At 39.5% G+C, this 23,744-nt stretch overlaps 1 protein-coding gene across 1 annotated transcript in view; it reads right to left on the bottom strand.

The window, feature by feature from the left end:
- Positions 1 to 13,467: 13,467 nt before the first annotated feature.
- The window catches only part of RAB6B (RAB6B, member RAS oncogene family), a 166,828-nt gene continuing 156,551 nt past the window's right edge, over positions 13,468 to 23,744 (bottom strand). Inside the window, exons 6-8 of the mRNA XM_053709797.1 lie at positions 16,053 to 16,146; positions 14,694 to 14,760; positions 13,468 to 14,223 (exon numbers count right to left, since the gene is read on the bottom strand). Coding sequence (XP_053565772.1) covers positions 14,159 to 14,223; positions 14,694 to 14,760; positions 16,053 to 16,146 — 226 coding nt within the window. The 3' untranslated portion in view covers positions 13,468 to 14,158. The remainder of the gene's footprint in view (positions 14,224 to 14,693; positions 14,761 to 16,052; positions 16,147 to 23,744) is intronic.

Here is a 23,744-nt window from a genome sequence, read left to right as displayed (position 1 = left end):
AGGTGGAGCTGTCCGCTTGTGTTGCAGCAAAGATATGCAAGCCAAGCAAGCTGAAAATAATCAGTTTAACCAGACCTGAGCTATCGAGCAGATTTCAAAGGAACAAGATCTTCCTGTCTATAAATCAGTCCAGATTGGAATGCATAGAAAGAACTATTTACAGAAAAATGCAAGTAAAGTCTGTGTTGTGTGATTATTTTATTAGGTTTATAATGCTGTTTAGCAAATGTTTTTGTTCATTTAACTTAGTTTAATTATATATTCTGTGTTGTGTGAATATTTTATTAGGTTTATAATGCTGTTTAGCATTTAAAGTCTTCATTTCAAAGGTTTAAAAATAATGTATTAGGTGTTACTTATGACAATTTTGAGAGGGGCCTGGATTCTAACTCACTCACTTCCCATTGAATTACATTATAAACTGGTTTTCAATTTACAACGGTTTCGATTTACAACCATTCCTTCTGGAACCTAACCCCGGCGTAAACTGAGGGCTACCTGTATTCGATAAGTGTGTAGATATTGAATTGTAGGATATAAATTGCTCTGTAGGGTCATAAAAGACAAACCTAGGGCATAGGGGCCGATTTATCAAGGCGTCAATTTCAACGCATTCGTGATGGGCTATACACTCGCCATTCAATCTACATTCGGCGGCCTTATTTATCAACAAGTCTGTCAAAAACACGCACATCAAGTCCGGCACGATTAGTATCGGACTGTTGATAAATAAGAGTCATCAATGTCGCGGATATCCTCATTTATCAAATGATCTACCCTGAATGTCCATCAAATAAAGATAGTTCTTCTTCTTTCAACTTTATTTATACCATTTCATTCCTGTCCATGAACAAGCAAATTTCTCTAAAGATAATCTTTTATTTTTCATCTATTAATGTCCTTGAAATAGCTAGATTTATACTTGAACAAACCATAAATATCATAGAAATGTACCTGTGGATATATAATATTTTGCAAAAAGCTTCAATCTTACTATTTATACTCAATTTTATATGATTCGTAGGGCGAGATTATATATGCGGCTCAGGCTTTAGTGCAACTGCTGAACCCCGCGCCAGCCGTAATTTCACCTCACACATCGGGGAATCACATAAACCCTACCGGCAGTTCATAAAGTGCCATAAGTCTGATAAACTAGCGATGTCCAGAAATATGCATAAATACACATTTCCTGAAGTCGCCAGTGACTTAAGGCACTTTAGAAACTGCTGGTGCCTAGGAAAAAAAAAAAAAAATTTAAATTTCCAGTTAAAGTCTAACCCGCCTCCAAAAAATAAACCAAACACGTAAAAAACCATATAATCAGTAATCCCCCCACATTGCAACTAATAATAAAAGTATTAACCCCTAAACCGACAACCCCCCACAACGCAATATGCCTTATTAAACTATTAACCCACATCCTGATCTACCTAATAAAAGTATTAACCCCTAAATCTGCCAACCCCAACATTGCAAACTACCTAATAAATGTATTAACCCCTAAACTGCCAAACCCCCACATCGCAAAGTAACTAATTAACTTATTAACCCCTAAACCTGTCAAACCCCCTCATCGCAAAGTAACTAACTTAACCTAATTAATCTATTAACTCCTAAACCACTAAAACCCTCCACAACACAAATAACTAATTTAATTACAAAGCCCCCAAACCTAACACCACCTAAATTAACCCAAAATTACATAAAATACTAAATTACAATTGAATTAAAAAATCCTAACAGTACTTTAATCTTAGTTTTTTGTTTTTTTAAACTAAATTAATCTAAAATTACAAAAAATAAGTCTAGCATTGCCCTAAGTTAAACAGCTCTTTTACATTAAAAAAAAAACAACGAAGTTCCCCCTAACAGTAAACCCCCTCACCCACCAAACCCCCCCCCCTAAAAACAACTAACACTAAAAAAACCTATGCTACTCATTGCTCCTAAAAGGGCATTTGTATGGGCATTCAGCTCTTTTACCGCCCAATAAAATCCCTAATCTAAAAAAAAAAAAAATTACAAAAGAAAAGAAAAAGCCTAAGTCTAACCCCCAGATAGGTGCGACATCTTCTTTCATTGCAGCAACCTCTTCTATCTTCATCCAGGACCGGGGACATGAAGACCGGCGACCGCGGAACTGAGAGCTACTTAAATCCTATTGGCTGATTTCAGTAGCTCTCATACTATTGGCCGATTTGAATTTGAAGATTCAAATCAGCCAATAGGAATGCAAGGTATGCCATATTTAAACGTGTAACTTGCATTCAATATTCAGTGTACGGCGGTGATCGTACGAAAAGGATCCTCCACGCTCCATGGCTCCGCAGTCGCCGGTCTTCAGTGCCGCAGTCCTGGATGAAGATAGAAGAGGTCACTGAGATGGAAGAAGATGGCGCCACTTGGAAAAAACTTCACCGCCGGACTTCAGGAACCGTGAGTACCTATCTGGGGTTTAGACTTAGGCTTTTGGTTAAATTTTTTTTTTTTTTTTTTTAGATTAGGGATTTTATTGGGCGGTAAAAAAGATGAATGCCCTTTTAAGAGCAATGCCCATACAAATGCCCTTTAGGGGCAATGGGTAGCTTAGGTTTTTTAGTGTTAGTTTTTTTTTTTTTTTTGGGTGGTTTGTGGGTGGGGGGGGTTTACTGTTAGGGGGAACTTTAGTTTTTTTTTTAATGTAAAAGAACTGTTTAATTTAGGGCAAGTTTAGATTAGGGGGTGTTTTTTATTGGGGGGGGGGGCTTTTTTTATTTTCATAGGGATTAGGTTTAATTTTTTTAATTTAGATAATTTGGTTTATTATTTTCTGTAATGTTAGACTTTTATTTTTAGTAATTTTAGATTAATTTAAACTTAGTTTTTTTATTTTTAAAGTAATGTTAGGTTTTTTTATTTTAATTTTAATTTAGTATTTTTTAATTTTAGGTAATTTGGGGTTAATTTAGGGGGTGTTAGGTTATAGGGCTTAGTAATTTAATTAGTTATTTGCGTTGTGGGGGGTTGGAGGTTTAGGGGTTAATATACTTTATTAGGTCGTTTGCGATGTGGGTGAATGGCGGTTTAGGGATTAATAGTTTAATTAGACATATTGCGATGGGGGGGTTCAGCGGATTAGGCCTTAATATACTTTATTAGTTATTGCGGTGGGGGATTGCGGTTGACACGTAGATATTGCGCATGCTTTAGGTGTTACTTTATATTTTCAGGGAGTTACGGTGCTCACATTTTTAACGCAAGGCTTGCTGCGTCTTCCTATGTGTGGTGAGGTGAGAATGGAGTAAAATGTCTCCATTTTCGCTGCGTAAGTCCTTGCGCTGAATATGTGATACCAACTTGCGACGCTGTTCTATGTTAGCTTATGAGAGTAAAAATAGCGGGCAACGGGTGAAATATACACACCGCATTTATACATGGCACCGTATATGTGATAGCAAAATCGGACTAAACACCGGCGTCGCCGGCTTTTGGGGGCGACGCAGCATATGTAATCTCACCCTTAATGCTCAAATATGTACCTATCTCTTTTTACACATACTTGTGTATATATATATGTTTTATTTCTGATATTTTTTGCAAACATTTTTGCATGTCTTATTCATCTTTTAATTTATTTTCATTTACAAAAGATGCAATTTCAAGTGCTGGCCGGGTTTTAGTGCTACATCTGTGTATTGTTTCCTGATTGGAGTCTCTATTTCAAGACAAATACTACACAGGTGTTAAAATCATGGGCTGGCCTTTTAGATTAAACCTTTAAAGGGACACTGAACCCAAATTTGTTATTTTGTAATTCAGATAGAGCATGAAATTTTAAGCAACTTTCTAATTTACTCCTATTATCAAATTTTCTTTATTCTCTTGGTATCTTTATTTGAAATGCAAGAATGTAAGTTTAGATGCTGGCCCATTTTTGGTGAACAACCTGGGTTGTTCTTGCTGATTGGTGGATAAATTCATCCACCAATAAAAAAGTGCTGTCCAGAGTCCTGAACCCAAAAACAAAGCTTAGATGGCTTCTTTTTCAAATAAAGATAGCAAGAGAACGAAGAAAAATTGATAATAGGAGTAAATTAGAAAGTTGCTTAAAATTTCCTGCTATATCTGAATCACAAAAGAAATTTTGTGTTCAGTGTCCCTTTAAATTCTAAAACCGTTCAAGAGAGGGATTTAAACAATGATAATCGGAAAACATAGAGGTGATTATAATTGCTGATATATCTGAATCATGCCAGTTTAATTTTATGTAGACTATGCTTTTCTGCTTAAGATTATATTGAATCAAACATCATTTGCAGATTTTATTTGATTATAATACTCTTACAAATGTTGACTAATTATGTATTTTTTGAATATTTAATTGTCTGATCTTTTTTGGTTATGTTCATGTGACAACCAATTGTTGATAATGTGAAAGTGACAGCCATTGTATGTCCTAGCAATTATAATACACAATCTAAAAAATGTCACTTACAATTTTCGACAATTGATTTGATATCCTTATAACACTGTTTTTTGCGTCGTCGAAGGTCACTATATCGCCTTATACATATTCCCTGCGTCAAATTTATCCCAGATATGCGGATATAACTACTACTGCGACGCCAATACCACCAGTATTGACCAATTCGATTCGTTATAGAGAGTAGAAAATGTATGTTAACTTTTGATTAGTTTATTTAATTAATCACGTCTATTTTCCAATAAAACATAGTTGATAATTGACTTATTTGGTGGTTATTAGAAGTTGGAGTATTGTGTGAAAGAAGGAGCAGAAATGTTGTGAGAGTTCTTTCAACTATGGAGTAGTTGTTCCATGCGTTAAACATGACGCCAAAAATGTATTAACAAATTAAGTTATACTCTTTGGTAATCTAAATATATTATATAATATCTATTTTGTTCTCTTTTATCCCAATATGTTTGACAGCATCTACTAGTGAAAGGAGTTCTTTCCTTTCACTCAAAGGATATAGACCAATTCTTGGGAGAAATATTCTTGACACTCATATGCGTCTTTGTTAGCGCACATCAACTTGTGCAGCCTGATGCTGGTTTATTAATCTCCTCCTTCTGCGTCTGAAAGGTCAGGGGCTGCGTTCCTTTCTTTAATTCCTGTATAAATAATTTGTCCCCTTGCTTTGTAATGAACTCTTCGACAGAGCGATGAAACATAACCCATAAGTAGGGTAACATCTCCCTACTTGATTTTATTAAGTAATAAGGGCAGATCCTAACACATTTTGTTATCACAAAAGGTTAAAGGGATATGAAACATTTTTATTATACTTCATGATTCAGATGGCTCATTAATATCCTCCTTCAGCATCATAAAAGTATCACAAATTTTAAAATATTTTGCATGTTCATTGTTAACTGTCTGTGATGACAAACGGCATAGAAAAAAACCTTTTCAGACTCCCATTGATTTCTATGACATTCGCGGCCTCAGAGGTAGCGGTTTGAAGGATTGGTATGCTGCATTGGAATAGACGCGAGCGTACCTGTTCAATCTTTGATAAATTGGTAAGATGGTCAAATAGAGTCGAATGTGAAGGCGGATCATCAGAAATACGCTCAAATGGAGTAGAATGTGAAGGCGGATGATCTGTATTATGCTTGAATAACGCAAGCAATGATTTGCATCTGATTGATCTCGCGGGAGCGTATATTATGTCAAACATTTCAAAATCAATGCTGTATTAACTAGGGCGGATCAACTTTGTTCCATTTTAGGTTCAGCACCATGGATAGCGCTTGCTTTATTAGTGGCTGACATTTAGCAAACCAATAAGCAAGCATAACCCAGGTCCTGAACCAAAAATGTGCCGGCTCCTATGCTTTACATTCCTGCTTTTTAAATAAAGATAGCAAAAGAATGAAGAAAAATTGATAATAGGAGTAAATTAAAAAAGTTGCTTAAAATTGCATGCTCTATCTGAATCATTAAAGAAAGAAATTTGGGTTTAGTATCCCTTTAAAACCCTTTGAGTGCTAAGCACTTTCCCACCTGGGTGCTAAGATTTTTTAATGTTTTTTTTATTTTTTTATTTTTTGAACAGTTTTTTTGTTGGAAAGGTTAGGCAATCGGCAGATAACGGGATCGCTGATGAAGCTATTGTGGAGGATCCAGATGTCACAGACATCACCAGTGGGTCCTTAGTCAAGGTCGTTTATATGGCGCCGGAGTTCTGTCGAGAACTCCAATTCCTCGAAAACTCCAATTCTATTTTAATATCTGTTTTGCCTCTGTCTGGGGGGAACAACGCCGATCCTCTGGCATACACCCCAAGTAAACTTTGGGGTATGAGGTTTACAAGGGGGGCTTCGCGGCGGAGGCAGAATTGATAGTGAATATAAGCGATTACAGTGCCCATCTGATTGGTTGTGAATCCTGTCACTTACTGGACACAGACCAATTTAGATGTATGAAATCACCGGAAGTGACGTCAGTTTGGAGTTTTTGATGTATTAGAGTTGTCGATAAAACACCGGATTGTTCGTTTCCAATCTACCAGAGGAAATCACTGATCCGTTCGGATCCTGACGTTGAGAGCAGCGACACTCATACCGGAGACTTTACCCTCTGACCCTCTCACATGGCTCTATTCAATAGTCACTACCACACTCTCGTTTGGCATGCTGCAGAGTACTATTATCTTCCATGTAGACTTGAATATCAACAGCTCCCGACCATTGAAAGCAGGCATAGGTTAACATCTGCAATGTTGTCTCATACTAGCTACAGGGGTTCCCTTGTTTTTTCTTTTATGATTCTGTCGTTCCTCCATGGTCAAACTCTTAGTACTTGGTACTATGGGGGAATAGGTTATAGAGGACAAATGGGTTGCAGGGAATTATTTACACATTATTGTTCCAATTCGGTTTACTTTCTTTCTGAGCTCAATTGAAGTATGTTTGAGCTAATCCTCATTGTCACCTGGTGCAGTGAGTCTTGTAAATAAGAGACCATATACATACTAATCTCATTGTACTACACGAGCCTTGAATTTAGCCTTCATTCCTAAGACTCCATATATAGGAATGCTAGCTCAGGATATGAGTCCTATTATTTAGCATATATAGATCATAAATAAGGGGCTGTATCTCCTTGTCTGCGGCCGAGACAGTGGAGTCCAGTCACTTCTAAAATTTGTTTAAACAGATACTATCTTACTATAGCTAACTTATCCAGGAGCCACGTAAGCTGATGAGACTTCTCTAAACTACTACTAGTAGCTACCATCATGTCTTTGATAAGGAGCACTTGCACTCACTACAACTTGATACATATGTACCCTCTTAGTTTATCTGAGTCTACCTTCTCCTAACTACCTAGTCTCATTCGACCAAGGGTTATTAGATTAGATAGTTTTCCCTCAACCAAGGTTACTTCAGTCCTACATTTCTCTATATGTCTAGAGTGCATTACCAATTACGGAGTCATTAATGCTTAAATTCTCATGTTTATACTACAAATGTTTCTTTAAGGTCCAGAAACTACATTTAGCAACCCTAGATATTTAGGGACTACGCTGAAGCGGCTTTCATTTGCTGTTTTCCTATCTATATCTTACAAATGCTTCTATATATGTTTATGTACACTGTTTATCAGTTCCCAACTTTATCCTTACTTTATCGTCTCTATCATAAGCTATCTAATGCTATATTATCCCAAGGTCTGAATGCCATATTGTTCACTTCATTTATATTCTAATATTATTATGATTTCATTGTTTTATGTTGTGTCCATATCATAAGCTATTTCATTTTATATCATTCCAAGGTCCAAAAGTGACCATCTATTATGTTTTCAGTAACTAAACCTCCTCAACCAAACTACTTCCTTACTGGGGTCCATGAGCGGCCCTCTGCAATTTGATAGGATTTTATATCTATAATATTAAAAAAAGGGGTTTCAGCCTGACATGTTCTTCCATTCTATCCTATTGCGGATACTTGCATCACCTATGGTTACTGACGTAGTTTTGTTTTCTTTGTGCACTCTATATCTAGAATACTACTATTATACTGTTATAAGCACTGCTGTAATTACTCCTCTTCATTTGCTACGATATAGAGTATATAAATTTCATGTGTAAGTTTAAGATCTAGAGTATTGTCATGTAGTTATGTGTACTCCAATCTACTCTATTATGTTGGCTATAGAACCATACCCCCCAAGAACCACCTAAATTTTCCTTATTATTGTGAAAGAGCATGTATCATTTGTTGTAACATGCACAACCCTCAATAAAAGATTATTAAAATATAAAAAAAAAAAATATTATGCCACTTACATTAGAAAAAACTATGAAGAGGCAAGTATTATTCATGGTACCACATTTCTGCTTCTAACTTCATCAGCCTCATTTTATTTCGACATAATTGGGTTTCTGAATACTTTACCTGGCACATTTCCCATGGCATATTTTCCTTGTGATATTTAACCCCTTAAGGACCAGTGACGTACCCTGTATGTCGCTGGTCTTTTAATGGCGCTTGCATTATTAATAGCCAGCGACCCGTGCTATTATTAGCAAGAAAACCCTTAATGATTGGTGATGTACATGGTACGTTGTGGTTGTTAAGGGGTTAACTGTGGCCCTACATGTCACATCTCATGACACTTTTCTACAGTGCTATACACTTTACCTGACACTTTCTTTATGACACGTTTTATATCAGCATTTCTCAACTTCATTACTAAAATGTCACTAACTGGCCGTATTGTAAGGATTTATTTTCCTTAGAACAGGTGAGGTCATAGTATAGTATCTATATGAAGTAATAGTTTGTTTTGGACAAGATACTTTTAATTGGGCAATAAGTGTTTGAGGATGCTTTCTTTTCTATCTCTTATATATTGAATTTCAGCCTCAGTGAGTGAGCAACTAACCAGACCAGCAAGGAACGAGAATCTGGCCTGTAAGGTTTACCTAATTGTAGAACTGAGAAAAAACTGATTTCTGTGTTACATTGACTGATAACCGTAGCGGCATCATTGCAGGGCAATGGCTGGAGTACCCCTTACCAATGCTTCAGGTACCCCAGGAGTACTTGTACCACAAGTTGAGAAACAAGGATGCAGGATACAATTTTATTTCCCCGCACTGTGTAGTAGATAGATGTGTACACACCCAGAATCTAAGCTAACTAATGTTCCTCAAGAGGATCTGCATAACCCCAGCATACCGCTGCTTACTTGGACACTTAATCATCAAGAACATCCAGTCATGAACATAATTATGCCACCCAATTCATCGCTACACGTATCATCAGAGCAACTATCGGAAGCAAAAGAAAACTTCCCTGAAATCATACCACATGTCCTTAAGGGCAAAGCCCAACCTTACTTGCCAAGTTGCCAGGAAACTTCCAGAGGGAATCTTGCAGAGGATCACCTTCAAGCGGGAGTGGACGAATAGCACTCTGACTCTCACATATAATCTATTGGGTCGGCATACCCATCATAAGTGACTCACTAATCATTATAAAGTGGCGCACATAGTATTTACCTAATATAACTGCCCAAGCAATCACACATTTTGAAGAGGGTTAAAGATCACTCTTTATCTGCACTACTATCATTGCCCTTAGTGATAACTGCCAGTTAGAGATTACTAAAGACTCATGTTCCTAGTATTAGTTACCTATAGAAAGTATTATAAATTGTTTTATATGAGACGAACCTGATTTATCTGATGTTTATGTTGTGTAAATTAAGACATATAGGTTCTCCACTAGCATTAGATATATAGAACCCTCAATACAAGAGTGAATGCTTCAAGTTATATGCTTATCTATATTTTAGTATAACCCCTTTACTCAATATCAACATTGCTAACTATAACTTAGAAGATGTTACTTTAATATTGTTATTGCCTCAGCTTTATACCCCGTATCTCCATACAAACTACTCGTCAAATGCTCAAAGACCTGCAGGGTGGATAGAAAGATTAGGTCATATTTTGTACCAACAATGTAATAACAACATCTAAGATAGCTTATACAATTAGCATATGTTCTGATCCTTGTTCAGCAGCCAGCGGCCGTGGCTGTGGGAGGGACAAAACAATATACACTATGCATGTATAATATGTCATCTTTAGTCACCATGTCAGATGTTAATGATTCTTGCCTACCACTAGATGACCACAACATACTGATATATTACAACAGCAAATTTGGAGAACAATGTTTCCTATATCGCTAGTCATGAAGCTATGGTAGTCTACCTTCATTTCCCACTCCCTACTTCCCATTTTTTATCACGTATGCCACTTGTCCATGTTTAAGAAGGCTACATTTACAAGGTGTTCTTTTTATTTTAGAACAGTTATCAATGGCCTCAGTTTGGTCTTAATTCCTATTTACCATACTTTAACAGCTTTATATAGTGTTTTCAATTGTCTCAAAAGTTAGTATAATCATACATCATTCTTAAAGGGACATAAAACGAGTTGGGATAGAGACAAAATATAATAATATGTACTTTATTTGGTTTACCTGCAAATTTATACTACAGTGCCTCGCCATTAACCCTTTCTTTTTAGTTTCTGAATCATAAAGCTCTAACTCCCCCCACACATTTCCTTCTATAGCTGTATCTATATCTATTGTTCTTTTGGTAGAATGCAAAAGTGAATCGGGATTATTTGCTGGAACATGCCTAGAAGCTGTGAACTCAGTTGAAATACAATGCCTGTGTCTAAACACTGATAAGGGGGGTGGAGTTGGCTGCTCCAGGCAGCTAAGCTATGTAATTCATTTTGCTTATTTTTGAAAATTATTTTAAAATACTTTCCATCAGTTTTTAAACATTTTTTTATTAAAACTATTTTTAATTAATTAGCCCTTTTAGGATATGCACAGATCTCAACCTGTTTTATGTCCCTTTAATAGACCGTATCTTTATATTATCTCTATTTTTTACTATAACCTAAGACCCAATAGTAGTCTTGTTTGATTTTGACAGGGACAAAAATGAGGACAACTACTTTTGGTTGTTTTACCATGTTTTCTCGGCAATGTTTATAATAGTGATGTAAGTATATATTTATTAAGCCTGTATGCCTATACATTTCTGTATGTTCTTGAAAAACACAGAAAATTAACATTTTCTAATTCATTAGAGCATGTAATTTTTAAGATTAGTGACCCTGCACCTGTATGCAAAGGGGCAAACACATAGAAGTACTGATCAGCAGTCCTGAGCAGAAACTGCAAAGTTTATTCACATTATTGTTACCAAGTTCTAATTCTCCAGCTGTGTTAGTGCATTTTTTTAATGTATATCTATATTGTGTGTATGTCACTATACATGATCCTTTAGTTTGGTTCTTTTTCAAAGAATGAATGTGCCAGTGACCAAATGAATGAAGGCTTTGCTGGGAAAGAGAGATTAACAGGTATTGTCAATACAGGATTTGTAAAAATTATTTGTACCTGGCTGGGGGTAACATCCAAAATTCATGCACACTTATTACTTTCAAAGAAATCTGTGCTGCTGGCCAGTTCAAAATCCCTTTGTTTAAAGGGACAGTCTACCATAGAATTGTTATTGTTTTAAAAGATATATAATCCCTTTATTACCCATTCCCCAGTTTTGCATAACCAACACAGTTATATTAAAGGGACAGTAAACCTAAAAAATAATGTTATATAATTCTGCACATAGTGCAGAATTATATAACATTATTTTAGTGCTATTGTTATAAAAGCTTTTTTTCCCTTTGATTTTTTTTAAAAATATGCCGCTTTTACAGACCCGCTCTCTGCTCTCTGCTAAAAGGGTCTGTTTTTTTTACTCAACACACTCTGGCCAGCTGTATAGTCACAGCCCGGCCCGACCGCGCCATAGCATTAAGCGCAGCTCGCTCCTGCTGTTAGACAGAGCAGGAGCGAGCTGCACTTAATGTTATGGCGCGGTCGGGCCGGGCTGTGACTATACAGCTGGCCCGATGCGCTGAGTAAAAAAACAGACCCGCTCAGCAGAGAGCGGGTCTGTAAAAGCGCCATATTTTTAAAAAATTCAAAGGGAAAAAAAGCTTTTATAACAATAGCACTAAAATAATGTTATATAATTCTGGACTATGTGCAGAATTATATAACATTATTTTTTAGGTTTACTGACACTTTAATATACTTTTTACCTATGTTATTACCTTGTACCTAGGAGCCTTCTTCCAGCCCCCTGATCACATGACTGTGACTGTTTATTATCTATTGTCTTAAATTTAGCATTGTTTTGTGCTAGATCTTAAATAACCCCCTGTGCCTGTACACAGTGTTATCTAGATGGCCCACGTGTACTTTCTGTCTCTTTGTGTTGAAAGGAGATTTAAAAGCCTGTGATAAGAGGCTGCCCTCAAAGGCTTAGAAATTAGCATATGAGTCTACCTATGTTTAGTTTAACTAAGAATACCAAAAGAAAAAAGCAAATTTGATGATAAAAGTAAATTGGAAAGTTGACTAAAATTAAAAGTCCTATCTGAATAATGAAAGTTTAATTTATACTAGACTGTCCCTTTAATTGAGAGAGGGGTTGAACTGCAAGATTAACAAATTAAATTTTAAGGGCTAGATTACGTGTGGAGCTTAATCTATCTAAGTGTTAGGTTCCTTTTAGAATAAAAAAATATGGCATCTTTTTTTTTTTTTAAATAACTGCACAAAGCAGTTTTTAGGGGTTAAGGTGTGCGAGTGTGGGGTGTTCGGCACTGAAAAGTGCCTTTACATAGCGGTCTATGGGAACTGTGTGTTCTCTATAAATACATATGTATATGCTTATATACATTTAGATTTGTGTTAATATATGTATATACACATATAAACATATTAATATATATGTGTATATATTCATATACATATATATTTCACTTGAGCTGCCCATCGATGCGCAACTTACCCCCTTCGCTGTGCTAGGTTCTCTAGGCATGAGAACGAGGCTCCCATTGGAGCCTATGGGAGTGCGCTCTTGTGAGCACTAAGCTTCACTGCAATGCGTACGTATTAGCCTGAGACTAATATGCAGATGTACTGTATTTCTAAAATTATATATATTATTTAATTATTGTAGCATCAGTTTCCTCCTCTGCTGGGACCAATTAGGAATAGCTATAAATGAGTCACTTAAATGTGGAGCCAATGGCTGTGTAGAATATAGCAGAGTTAATAGGTCTGGAGTCTGCTCTTCAAATAGGAACTGGTCTACAATATTTAGAGATAAATAATATGAAAAGGGTACATTTAAATAATGAAAGTATATTGCAATTGTGTACTGCATATAATAAAGGTGTTTAATTTAATCAGGGCTATAAATTATCTGAAAAATGCATTCATTAGAAATTAATGGAAAATTGAACATATCAGCTTTGGGGGGCTTTTAACCAATTTTTTTTTTGTTTGATTGACAGAATCAATTTCAACGCACAGCCCCAAAATACCACAGTACCACACACATCCTGTTACTTACAGTTTTTGGCAATTTTAATAAAGTACAATTATATATTACAACAAAAAAAAGTGAAAAAGGAATAATGTTAGTAAGAGCATTTAGAGCCAGGATTTCCTTCCTCTTCAAATGAATAAAAAGGATGAAAGTTTGTGAAATCTAAAGAAATATTTAGTGTGAAACTTTTAATATCAAGTAGAAGAAAGATTTGTGGGAACTTGGATTAAATGTGCATAATAACTTCAACTCTCATTTACACTAAGTTTTATGTGTTCTTGGAATACCAGTCAAAATATATTACAACCACTCTGTGAATTGTTGTCAATCTCTAGCGTCTAGATTGCTAATAGATGAGTGACTTCATGAATACATCTTTGCAAATGATTGGCTTATCTTGAGTGAGAGACTTATTTCTAAGGAAAAAAGGCAGAAAGCTGGGGATCTAAGCACATAGAGGTAGAAGGGGGAATTAAATGACTAACAGCTGTGAAAGATGGTAGATGGCAAGACAGAAGGTGCAAAGAGGGAGGGGAAGAGAATGAGCAAAGTCTCCATGTTGTGGTAAAAGTTTGGTGTAGTGGATGGTCACAGCATTCTCTAGACGTGTTATCTGAATGTTTGTTTTTCCAGGCTAACCAATAGGAAATCATTTCAGGCTAAGCACTTTGCCTCTGGCAGCTGACCCTTTGGCACTGCATATTAGCAAGAACATCCAGCATCAGTCACCTGCGGTTCTTGGGGTTTATCAAGCTTGATGTCAATCACTGAAGTAAAGTGGTTAAGAGAAATATTGCACTAGAGTATATAGTATACATACCTTGCCTCAAATACAGATAAATTAGCAATACATTATTATATTTTGTTTGTCTGCTAATTTATTTATAAAAATGACAAATTAAAGGGACATGGTTTCAAATTGTATTAAATGATTTTATAATAATACATTTTAAAAAAATGTTCTTGTGCTGAATACGCCAACACATATTGCTGTGGAAATTTTCCATGTTAGCCAATGACCTGTAGAGTCCCCTGGACACAGTTTTATACAATCCTGCATTTCAGTTAAAATTTAAACATCTTTTACTTAATTATTTTCCGTTAAAAAAATCATACACATCCTACAATATTTTATAAGTACCATGTCCCTTTAAATCTATAGCAACCTACAGAGTATCTTTTGACAAGCCATGAAAAGGTTGCATCTCTGCCAGATTTAGGGATAATTAAAGGATACTGCCATCCTTGGTCTTTTCTTCGGCACACTCCATACCAGGGAGAGCAGAGGCCACTCGACGAAATAACTGTGCAGACAAACAAAAGAAATCAAGTGTGTGAAGATGGAAATCGTTATTGGCTGGTCAATAGATGGTGCACAAAAGAATATGAATCTAGTATAACGAGTTATCAATTACAATATCTGCATCCTAGAAAAAAATGATTGAATTCCCCCTTCAGGCCTAGGCCTGATGGTCTATATGGAAATCTTATTAATCAAAGGTCTGCACACCCAATTGTGTAATGATCTCAAGGACTTCATTGTCAGTGTGGTGCAATGGTTCATAATTGGTGTCTTTTTCAATCATGTCTTTAGTCTGTTGCAAAATCTTTCCTATATTCCAAACATCTCTGTACAAATCATTGTGGTATTCTGAATTAAAGTTTTCTTTTTATCAGCAATTTAGCGTTAAACAAGTTAAATTCATTCCTTTTTATCACAATAATAAAACTATTTATGTATATTTATTTCTCTGTCATGTCAATGTTCCCAGCTCAATGGTAACAGTGCAAGAATTTAATTTTAACATGACAACAGCATAGATGGACTAAGGAGCCTGTGCCATTAAACATCATTAATATCAGTAATAGTTTTGTGGTTGAAAACCCATAATAGACCATTATTTAAGTACACTTTACTGGAGTTCTAATAAGTCAGGCTTTCATGTAAGTAGCATACTCATGCTAAACCAAGCCACTGATGACCCGACTTATGGTAGTATACTTAAAGGGACAGTCTACACCAGAATTTTTATTGTTTAAAAAGAAAGATAATCCCTTTTTTTACCGATTCCCCAGTTTTGCATAACCAAAACAGTTATATTTATATATTTTTACCTCTGTGATTATCTTGTATCTAAGCCTCTGCAAACTGCCCCTTTATTTCAGTTCTTTTGACAGACTTGCAGTTTAGCCAATCAGTGATGGCTCCCAGGTAACTTCACGTGCATTAGCACAGTGTTATCTATATGAAAAACATGAACTAACACCCTCTAGTGGTGAAAAACCTGTTAAAATGCATTCTTAAGAGGCGGCCTTCAAGGTCTAAGAAATTAGCATATGAACCTCCTAGGTTAAGCTTTCAACTAAGAATACCAAGAGAACAAAGAAAAATTGGTGATAAAAGTAAATTGGAAAATTGTTTAAAATTACATGCCCTATCTGAATCATGAACGTTTGTTTTGGACTAGACTGTCCCTTTGAATTCTTCTGAAGCAGATCTGGCCACCCATGTTTTAGATATTTTGCAAACCATACCAAGCTGTGTTTAAGATCCTAATTATTGCTTAATAGCTTAGAAATGGGAGGGTAAAGTCACCTGTTTGACATTGTATCCGGTTTTGGCACTGGTTTCAATAAACATGACATTCAGTTCTTTCGCTCGTTGCTCTCCCTCTTCAATTGTGATTTGCCTATAGAAGCATAGAGAAGAAATAAACTGAGGTGAGGCATAGAAGATAAGGTTAGATGAGAACCATTTGTTCCAGACAGTATGTCCTTTTTCCAGTTTTCTATAGAATATTTTTGTATTCAGGCCAGTATTAAAGAAGATAATTTAAAAACATTTGAAAGCATATGAACATTATATAAAAAATAAAAATAAAAATGGTAAGCAATTAAAGGGACACTGTACTCAAAATTTTTCTTTCGTGATTCAGATTGAGCATGAAATTTTAAGCAACTTTCTAATTTACTCCTATTATCAAATTTTCTTCATTCTCTTGGTATCTTTATTTGAAATGCAAAAATGTAAGTTTAGATGCCGGACCATTTTTGGTGAACAACCTGGGTTGTCCTCGCTGATTGGTGGATAAATTCATCCACCAATAAAAAAGTGCTGTCCAGAGTACTGAAACCAAAAAAAAAGCTTAGGTGCCTTCTTTTTCAAATAATGATAGCAAGAGAACGAAGAAAAATTGATAATAGGAGTAAATTAGAAAGTTGCTTAAAATGGCATGCTCTTTCTGAATTACAGTGTCCCTTTAAGCAACAGATGCGTGAACCAACTGTTAATTGTAAAATACATAGCTTTAATGTTAAACCACAGGTACAAAGGACCATCATTTTGCACTGATACATTGAAAATTCACAAAATACAACTTTATTTGAACCATGATGCTGATAGCTATCTCTCTGTATCAAACGTGCTGACTGCTAAGCATATTAAGCTTGGACATGCTTTTTATACCATTATCAGAGCAAGGATATGCCTTTTTTTACCCAATTCAGAGCAAGTGGTTTTCTAGCACAATTTGGTTTTCAACAAGGTATTTTGTGAAATCCTTTAATGTGTGTGAAGATTAAAGTGATTGTAAAGTTTCCCATTGTAGAAATAATAATTCAAATAAATTTTAGCTTTTAGTATAAAGTTCATTGATAAGATCTTACTTTTCATGCGCCAAACCAAAGTTATAGTTTAATCTGACAACCTTTTATTCGCGTACCTCCCTTCTCTAGATTGTTTTGTTTTCTTACTTCGTAGTTTTGTGCAGCAGCTAACCAGATAATAACTATGGAAAATAACGCTTATTTTATTAATTACTTATGCAATGGGAAACTTTACCATCACTTTAAATTCACATTCCGCCCTTGCCATATTATTTTAAAGTAGAAAAAAACATAGAAAATGGTTTTCTAGATATTTTGTTGTTTCTTTATTCACCTATAATAATATATAAAGGGATAGCAAAGTCAAAATTAAACTTGCAAGATTGAGATAGAGCTTGTCAGGGCACACTGTGCTGGCACACACAGGGAGTACTGTAAGATGGTATTGAGAGGGCACACTGTACTATAAGATGGTATTGAGAGGGCCCACGGTGCTTGCACACACAGGGAGTATTGTAAAATGGCATTGAGAGGGCACACTGTGCTGGCACACACTGGGAGTACTGCAAGATGGTACAGAGAGGGCACACTGTGCTGGCACACACAGGGAGTACTGTAAGATGGTACATAGAGGGCACACTGTGCTGGCACACACAGGGGGTACTGTAAGATGGTATTGAGAGGGCACACTGTGCTGGCACACACAGGGAGTACTGTAAGATGGTTCTGAGAGGGCACACTGTGCTGGCACACACAGGGAGTACTGTAAGATGGTATTGAGAGGGCACACTGTGCTGGCACACACAGGGAGTACTGTAAGATGGTATTGAGAGGGAACACTGTGCTGGCACACACAGGGAGTACTGTAAGATGGTATTGAGAGGGCACACTGTACTATAAGATGGTATTGAGAGGGCCCACGGTGCTTGCACACACAGGGAGTATTGTAAAATGGCATTGAGAGGGCACACTGTGCTGGCACACACTGGGAGTACTGCAAGATGGTACAGAGAGGGCACACTGTGCTGGCACACACAGGGAGTACTGTAAGATGGTACATAGAGGGCACACTGTGCTGGCACACACAGGGGGTACTGTAAGATGGTATTGAGAGGGCACACTGTGCTGGCACACACAGGGAGTACTGTAAGATGGTTCTGAGAGGGCACACTGTGCTGGCACACACAGGGAGTACTGTAAGATGGTATTGAGAGGGCACACTGTGCTGGCACACACAGGGAGTACTGTAAGATGGTATTGAGAGGGAACACTGTGCTGGCACACACAGGGAGTACTGTAAGATGGTATTGAGAGGGCACACTGCTGGCACACACAGGGAGTATTGTAAGTTGGCATTGAGAGGGCACACTGTGCTGGCACACACAGGGAGTACTGTAAGATGGCATTGAGAGAGCACACTGTGCTTGCACACACAGGGAGTACTGTAAGATGGTATTGAGAGGGCACACTGTCCTAGCACACACAGGGAGTATTGTAAGATGGTATTGAGAGGGCACACTGTGCTGGCACACACAGGGAGTACTGTAAGATGGTACTGAGAGGGCACACTGCTGGCACACACAGGGAGTATAATAAGATGGTATTGAGAGGGCACACTATGCTGGCACACTCAGGGAGTACTGTAAGATGGTACTGAGAGGGCACACTTTGCTGGCACACACAGGGGTACTGTAAGATGGTATATAGAGGGCACACTGTGCTGGCACACACAGGGAGTACTGTAAGATGGTATTGAGAGGGCACACTGTGCTGGCACACACAGGTAGTACTATAAGATGGTATTGAGAGGGCACACTGTGCTGGCACACACTGTGAGTACTGTAAGATGGTATTGAGAGGGCACACTGTGCTGGCACACACAGAGAGTACTGTAAAATGGTACTGAGAGGGCACACTGTGCTGGCACACACAGGGAGTATTGTACGATGGTATTGAGAGGGCACACTGAGCTGGCACACACAGGGAGTATAGTAAGATGGTATTGAGAGGGCACACTGTGCTGGCACACACAGGGAGTACTGTAAGATGGTATTGAGAGGGCACACTGTGCTGGCACACACAGGGAGTACTGTAAGATGATATTGAGAGGGCACACTGTGCTGGCAAACACAGAGAGTACTGTCAGATGGTATTGACAGGGCACACTGTGCTGTCACACTTAGGGAGTACTGTAAGATGGTATTGAGAGGGCACACTGTGCTGGCACACACAGGAAGTACTGTAAGATGATATTGAGAGGGCACACTGTGCTGGCACACACAGGGAGTATTGTAAGATGGTATTGAGAGGGCACACTGTGCTGACACACGCAGAGAGTACTGTAAGATGGTATTGATAGGGCACACTGAGCTGGCACACACAGGGAGTACTGTAAGATGGTATTGAGAGGGCACACTGTGCTGGCACACACAGAGAGTACTATAAGATGGTATTGAGAGGGCACACTGTGCTGGCACACACAGGAAGTACTGTAAGATAGTATTGAGAGGGCACACTGTGCTGGTACACACGGGGAGTACTGTAAGATGGTATTGAGAGGGCACACTGTGCTGGCACTGTGGCACACACAGAGAGTACTATAAGATGGTATTGAGAGGGCACACTGTGCTGGCACACACAGGGAGTACTGTAAGATGGTATTGAGAGGGCACACTGTGCTGGCACACACAGGTAGTACTGTAAGATGGTATTGAGAGGACACACTGTGCTTGCACACACAGGGAGTACTGTAAGATGGTATTGAGAGGGCACAATGTGCTGGCACACTGAGGAAGTACTGTAAGATGGTATTAAGAGGGCACACTGTGCTGGCACACTCAGAGAGTACTGTAAGATGGTATTGAGAGGGCAAACTGTGCTGGCACAAACAGGGAGTACTGTAAGATGGTATTGAGAGGGCACACTGTACTGGCACACACAGGGAGTACTGTAAGATGGTATTGAGAGGGCACACTGTGCTGGCACACTCAGGGAGTACTGTAAGATGGTATTGAGAGGGCACACGGTGCTGGCACACACAGGGAGTACTGTAAGATGGTATTGAGAGGGCACACGGTGCTGGCACACTCAGGGAGTACTGTAAGATGGTATTGAGAGGGCACACTGTGCTGGCACACACAGGGAGTACTGTAAGATGGTATTGATAGGACACATTGTGCTGGCACACACAGTGAGTACTGTAAGATGGTATTGAGAGGGCACACTGTGCTTGCATACACAGGGAGTAATGTAAGATGGTATTGAGAGGACACACTGTGCTGGCACACACAGTGAGTACTGTAAGATGGTATTGAGAGGGCACACTGTGCTGGCACACACAGGAAGTACTGTAAGATGGTATTGAGAGGACACACTGTGCTGGCACACTCAGGGAGTACTGTAAGATGGTATTGAGAGGGCACACTGTGCTGGCAGACACAGGGAGTACTGTAAGATGGTATTGAGAGAGCACACTGTGCTGGCACACACAGGGAGTACTGTAAGATGGTATTGAGAGGACACACTGTGCTGGCACACACAGGGAGTACTGTAAGATGGTATTGAGAGGGAACACTGTGCTGGCACACACAGGGAGTATTGTAAGATGGCATTGAGAGGGCACACTGTGCTGGCACACACAGGGAGTACTGTAAGATGGCATTGAGAGGGCACACTGTGCTTGCATACACAGGGAGTAATGTAAAATGGTATTGAGTGGGCACACTGTCCTGGCACACACAAGGAGTATTGTAAGATGGTATTGAGAAGGCACACTGTGCTGGCACACACAGGGAGTACTGTAAGATGGTACTAAGAGGGTACACTGCTGGCACACACAGGGAGTATTATAAGATGGTATTGAGAGGGCACACTGTGCTGGCACACTCAGGGAGTACTGTAAGATGGTACTGAGAGGGCACACTTTGCTGGCACACACAGGGGGTACTGTAAGATGGTACTGAGAGGACACACTGTGCTTGCACACACAGGGAGTACTGTAAGATGGTATTGAGAGGGCACACTGTGCTGGCACACTCAGGGAGTACTGTAAGATGGTATTGAGAGGGCACAATGTGCTGGCACACACAGGGAGTACTGTAAGATGGTATTGAGAGGGCACACTGTACTGGCACACATAGGGAGTACTGTAAGATGGTATTTAGAGGGCACACTGTGCTGGCACACTCAGGGAGTACTGTAAGATGGTATTGAGAAGGCACACTGTGCTGGCACACACAGGGAGTACTGTAAGATGGTATTGAGAGGGCACACTGTGCTGGCACACTCAGGGAGTACTGTAAGATGGTATTGAGAGGGCACACTGTGCTGGCACACACAGGGAGTACTGTAAGATGGTATTGATAGGAAACACTGTGCTGGCACACACAGGGAGTACTGTAAGATGGTATTGAGAGGGCACACTGTGCTGGCACACACAGGAAGTACTGTAAGATGGTATTGAGAGGACACACTGTGCTGGCACACTCAGGAAGTACTGTAAGATGCTATTGAGAGGGCACACTGTGCTGGCACACACAGGGAGTACTGTAAGATGGTATTGAGAGGGCACACTGTGCTGGCACACACAGGGAGTACTGTAAGATGGTATTGAGAGGGCACACTGTGCTGGCACACACAGGGAGTACTGCAAGATGGTACAGAGAGGGCACATGGTGCGGGCACACACAGGGAGTACTGTAAGATGGTATTGAGAGGGCACACTGTGCTGGCACACACTGGGAGTACTGCAAGATGGTACAGAGGGCACACAGTGCTGGCACACACAGGGAGTACTGTGAGATGGTATTGAGAGGGCACACTGTGCTTGCACACACAGGGAGTACTGCAAGATGGTACAGAGAGGGCACATGCTGCTGGCACACACAGGGAGTACTGCAAGATGGTACAGAGAAGGCACGCTGTGCTGGCACACACAGGGAGTACTGTAAGATGGTATTGAGCGGGCACACTGCAGGCACACACAGGGAGTATTGTAAGATGGCATTGAGAGGGCACACTGTGCTTGCACACACAGGGAGTACTGTTAGATGGTATTGAGAGGAAACACTGCTGGCACACACAGAGAGTACTGTAAGATGGTATTGAGAGGGCACACTGTGCTGGCACACACAGAGAGTACTGTAAGATGGTATTGAGAGGGTACACTGTGCTTGCACACTCAGGGAGTACTGTAAGATGGTATTTAGAGGGCACACTGTGCTGGCACACACAGGGAGTACTATAAGATGGTATTGAGAGGGCACACTGTGCTGGCACACACAGGGAGTATTGTAAGATGGTATTGAGAGGGCACACTGTGCTGGCACACACAGGGAGTATTGTAAGATGGTATTGAGAGGGCACACTGTGCTGGCACACACAGGGAGTACTGTAAGATGGTATTGAGATTTCACACTGTGCTGGCAAACACAGGGAGCACTGTAAGATGGTATTGAGAGGGCACACTGTGCTGGCAAACACAGAGAGTACTGTAAGATGGTATTGAGAGGGCACACTGTGCTGGCACACACAGGGAGTACTGTAAGATGGCATTGAGAGGGCACACTGTGCTTGCATACACAGGGAGTAATGTAAAATGGTATTGAGTGGGCACACTGTCCTGGCACACACAAGGAGTATTGTAAGATGGTATTGAGAAGGCACACTGTGCTGGCACACACAGGGAGTACTGTAAGATGGTACTAAGAGGGTACACTGCTGGCACACACAGGGAGTATTATAAGATGGTATTGAGAGGGCACACTGTGCTGGCACACTCAGGGAGTACTGTAAGATGGTACTGAGAGGGCACACTTTGCTGGCACACACAGGGGGTACTGTAAGATGGTACTGAGAGGACACACTGTGCTTGCACACACAGGGAGTACTGTAAGATGGTATTGAGAGGGCACACTGTGCTGGCACACTCAGGGAGTACTGTAAGATGGTATTGAGAGGGCACAATGTGCTGGCACACACAGGGAGTACTGTAAGATGGTATTGAGAGGGCACACTGTACTGGCACACATAGGGAGTACTGTAAGATGGTATTGAGAGGGCACACTGTGCTGGCACACTCAGGGAGTACTGTAAGATGGTATTGAGAAGGCACACTGTGCTGGCACACACAGGGAGTACTGTAAGATGGTATTGAGAGGGCACACTGTGCTGGCACACTCAGGGAGTACTGTAAGATGGTATTGAGAGGGCACACTGTGCTGGCACACACAGGGAGTACTGTAAGATGGTATTGATAGGAAACACTGTGCTGGCACACACAGGGAGTACTGTAAGATGGTATTGAGAGGGCACACTGTGCTGGCACACACAGGAAGTACTGTAAGATGGTATTGAGAGGACACACTGTGCTGGCACACTCAGGAAGTACTGTAAGATGGTATTGAGAGGGCACACTGTGCTGGCACACACAGGGAGTACTGTAAGATGGTATTGAGAGGGCACACTGTGCTGGCACACACAGAGAGTACTGTAAGATGGTATTGAGAGGGCACACTGTGCTGGCACACACAGGGAGTACTGCAAGATGGTACAGAGAGGGCACATGGTGCGGGCACACACAGGGAGTACTGTAAGATGGTATTGAGAGGGCACACTGTGCTGGCACACACTGGGAGTACTGCAAGATGGTACAGAGGGCACACAGTGCTGGCACACACAGGGA

The sequence above is a fragment of the Bombina bombina genome, chromosome 4, assembly GCF_027579735.1.
Source record: "Bombina bombina isolate aBomBom1 chromosome 4, aBomBom1.pri, whole genome shotgun sequence".
In the NCBI taxonomy this organism is placed as follows: Eukaryota; Metazoa; Chordata; class Amphibia; order Anura; family Bombinatoridae; genus Bombina; species Bombina bombina.
This window is presented reverse-complemented; position numbering and strand designations above follow the sequence as displayed.